At 39.5% G+C, this 4,260-nt stretch overlaps 1 protein-coding gene across 1 annotated transcript in view; it reads left to right on the top strand.

Moving 5' to 3' along the window:
* PCSK5 (proprotein convertase subtilisin/kexin type 5) overlaps window positions 1-4,260 on the top strand; it is a 491,368-nt gene that overhangs the window by 471,349 nt on the left and 15,759 nt on the right. The window contains exon 30 of the mRNA XM_015409257.1: window positions 1,201-1,418. Coding sequence (XP_015264743.1) covers window positions 1,201-1,418 — 218 coding nt within the window. The remainder of the gene's footprint in view (window positions 1-1,200; window positions 1,419-4,260) is intronic.

Below are 4,260 nucleotides of genomic sequence, written 5' to 3'. Positions count from 1 at the left end.
CTCTCCATGGACATTTTCTGTTCATGGTTCATAGGATCCAAACCATAGAGTCCACCCCATATATGCTCCCATATGGAGGCTCAGTTTGGTTATCATGTGAAACCACAGTTTAACTAAACTCTGGCTAGTGTGGTTGTCTGAATGCAGGGCTTTCCATTAACTATAGTTAATTAGGGTTTGTCAAACCAGCTTCTGAAATATGATTTGAAGTTAACCACAGTTAGTATTTTCTATAGCCCTGTATGATATGTGAATACAGACATTCTGGTTTAATACTGGCTTTATCTTGGTTTGTTTCCTGACACCACCACTTCTATTATAGAGGGAAGGCAATAAAATTTGTACTTATCAAGGCAAGCCAGAATCTGAGTGATGATCTACAAGCTGAATCTTGATTTTTTAGTTATATACAGTTAAAATAAGCCATAGTCTTGCATTATGTCTAAATGAACCAGAATATAATAGGGATAGGTGCATATCTGTTTAGTGTAATTTACCCAGTTTTCATGATTGTTCCACCTCAGTAGGGGTGGGATGAAAGTACAACTGGACTAAGCCCAACTTTATGATTACTTCCTCATTTCATAGTTACTTCCTCATTTCATAGTTAGCTTCTGCACACTGGGCCTGTCTTTTGCTTCTACTAATTTTGTAACAGCAAGTTAATAGTGGTTCATTGATAACAATGATAAAATTGGTATGTTGGCTGGAAGACTTCATCCTAAAGGTCCAGGGCCAGCACATATGCATTTTTCTTCCTTTTCTTTCATGTAGATGGGAGGGCAGGAACTTCCTAGTACTGAAACAGATAGACATTATTGCCTAGCCCCAAATGTCCTGTTCTTTCTCTTTTCTGTGTTTTTATTCCACTGTCCTTATTTATCAGGGCTGACTAGCTAAGTAGGTTCCTGGGTACATATATACTTCCCAGTTTGTGCATTACAGCCTTTTTTTGGAAGAGCAAAGCAGAAGTCTAGATGCTCTCAAATGCACAGTAGCCCCAGATGCCTTAAAATCCTATAGATACATAGAAAGAGAAGTAGGAACTCCACCATTATCTACTGAGACAGGTATGGTGCACAACAGCCATATTTAAAACAAACTGTTCCTTAAAGATTTTAAGTAACCTCCCAAGTATTTTCTGGTTCCCTGACAATTACACCATGATCTACAGTTTGATTTTTTTTTAAACTCTTTTAGGGGCTTTTTTACTGAAGATGGGATCTGCACAATCTGCAGCCACCCCTGCAAGACATGTAAAGAAAATGCCACCACATGTCTGTCCTGTGAAAGCCCCTTGTTCCTAGAGCAATCAGAGTGTAAAGATGCCTGCTCAGAGAAGCACTTCGCAGCTGATGGCGTTTGTACGGAGTGCCCAGAGATGTGTCAAGAATGCATTAATGAAAACATATGTAAAGGTACTACAAAGAATCAGCAATTACACTGAACCTGGTTACACAGTTACACTGAACCCAGTTTGTGAAGTCGATGCCCATCTAGAAATACAGGGGATATATCTGTGGGGGAACTTCCTGCCCCTTTCATTTTGGTGTTTTGGGGCGTAATTAGAAATATTTTTATTTATTATTAAATTTATACCCCGCCCTCCCCACAAGGGCTCAGTGGGGGAAACAGTGCCAGAGGGTCCATCAGAAATATGGAAACAGTGCCAGAGGGGGAAAGAATTCTATACCATCAAGCAAGGTTGCACAACACTGGAGACATGGCGGCATAAAGGAAGAGAGAACGTTGTACGCCACTTGAGGTCCCTATTGGGGAGAGAAGTGGTGTACAAATGAAGCAAATAAATAAATATTTTGTGGTTCTCAGTGCTACCTCCCATGAAGCTAGAGGAAGGAGCCACCAGTACTTCAGTTTGAGAGGCATGTGTTTTGGTTGCGATCTTGGTTGCAACTGAGAAGATTACCCTTTCTTGAGGAGAAGCAATACACTGCTTCTGAGCTGTTCTCTGAGCGAAGACCCCACCCCAGGGGAAGGGATACTTCTCTACTATACCCAAGAGCCTCATGATGAAAATGCAAGCCTCACAGACACAAAGGGGGAACTTCCCCACCTCTGAGGTGGGATCAGAAAGCTGCCTCTCAGGCAGCCTCAGTCAACTGCTTGCTGTCATCACAGCAACGCAGCATCTCAGCGACTCCAAGATTCTGCAGCTGCAAATCCATCTGTGCCCCCCTTTATCTCCAGTCAAGACTCAAGACACATTACATCCCATGTTAGCTGTATGGGTTGTGCATCCCTGCTATAGAGAATTCAGATCCCTTTCTGTCTTGTGGACTCTGCCATCCACAATGACCCTGGAACCTTCCTGGTCTGCCGTGTACATCCACTGGGAGATAACTGTGTGCCAAGTTTCATGTAGAGGGTTCTGTAAATTGGTGTTGTGCATTAATATCTTTATTTAAAAATATGCAGCTAGGACTATTGATATGGAGATATATGACTATGATATCTTTGGGAGGGGATATATTCTGGCTAAACAGAAGAAGAAATTTTTTACTACAATTGTTGAACAACTGACAATAGTATAAAAATTGTTCAGTATCATTTAACTGACAAAGCCTGCAATAGATATTCAGTACAAGATAGGATATTCAGTGTTCTTATGTTCCCTTTCATTTTACTTATTTCCATCCTCAGTTTAGCATAAGCTTCAATTTAAAGCCTTATGTTTCTGTTGCTTGTCTACATGCATAAAATACTGCTACTTTGGTAGAGTAGCATTTTGCACTGCACACATACAAACTAGTGGAAGATGTGCATCAATGGTAACCAAGTGAAATGATGAATGATGACTCATGAAAGCAACAGAAGCCTTTATGCGGGTTAAAGTTACATTGAGAGTTACATATGTACATGCTTATCTGAAAAGTATACAAAATGAAAAAGCTCTCTGCCACCCTGTACATTTGTTTAAGATCAGCTTCAGGTAAAATAAAACAAATGTTCCAATAAGAAGAACCCCATATCTTAATAATAAAAATATATAAATTAGCACCAAAAAGCCATTTCCAACAAGTAATGATGACACAAAACTGCAATTTTAATTTTAACACTGGTTTAAAAACATACAAATACCCATCACTATGCCTCTTTGCTCATCACTTGAACCAATAACAGTTTTTGATCCAATGGTACTTGGCAATGCCCAAACATCCATTTACAGATTACCTATGCCCCCCCAAATCCTATGCATTTTTAATATAAAGGAAACCACTCCCACCCACAAGGTCTAATACTTCTAAAGGATCTACAAGAAGGGTTGCCAGCTCTGGGGACGGTGGGGTTTGGGAAGGGGAGAGATTTCAGCAGGGTACAATGCCATAGAATCCATCCTCTGAACCAGCCACTTTATCCAGGCTGATTGTGGTCATCTGGAGATCAATTGTAATAGCAGAAGATCTCCAGGTGCCACCTGCAGGTTGGCAACCCTAATGTACAAGAAACTTCTATTGCAAGGGAGATTATATTTTTATTGGATTGACTAATGTTTAACATTTTCAAAATACACTGTCATACTTGTAAAATAGTCAAAGGTATTTAAATTACTTAGAGTATCAATGGATCTTGCTCTATTGGAAAGAAGAGATTTCTTTGCATTTAAAAACCTTTATTTCTAAGGGTAAAAGGTATACAGGAAACCTACAAAATAACAAACTCCTAAGAGCTACATTTTCTAAGCTGCTTATAGTTCAAATCATGGTTACACACTACACACAGATAATGGAGAATCTGTCCTTCTTCTCGACCCCTAGAAAGGAAGTCACCTGAAACAAACAACCAATCTGTATCACAATGTAAGTTACTTTTCCCGGGCTAATTCCCCATTGGCTCTGTGCCAGGTTTCCCTTCCAGGTCAGTCTAAACAATAGCAATACTAGGTAAACAAGTTAACCCTATAATGACTGAATTGTCAGACCTTGTAAACACATACGTTTCCAAAAATACTGAGGCCACAGAAAGGCGGTGTAGGGGAAATAAGATTTTAATTATGGAGGATATTACCTGAAGGGAAGTAATGTATGAATTAAAAGCTTACTTACAGCACTTTAAACATTAATTGGTCCAAATAATGATCTTTGCCACATTCCTACACAGAGTTATGTATGCCCAAGCCCGTCTAAATCAATGAGTTCAATTGCTCTCAATTATGTGTTGAGTTGTCTCTCTTATTCTAAATTTTTCCTTCTGTGGTACAAGCACAGCAACTAAGATGCTGATCTTATGTTATTGAGTGAG

The sequence above is a fragment of the Gekko japonicus genome, unplaced genomic scaffold (genome assembly GCF_001447785.1).
Source record: "Gekko japonicus isolate JY-2015 unplaced genomic scaffold, Gekko_japonicus_V1.1 scaffold325, whole genome shotgun sequence".
NCBI lineage: Eukaryota > Metazoa > Chordata > Lepidosauria > Squamata > Gekkonidae > Gekko > Gekko japonicus.
This window is presented reverse-complemented; position numbering and strand designations above follow the sequence as displayed.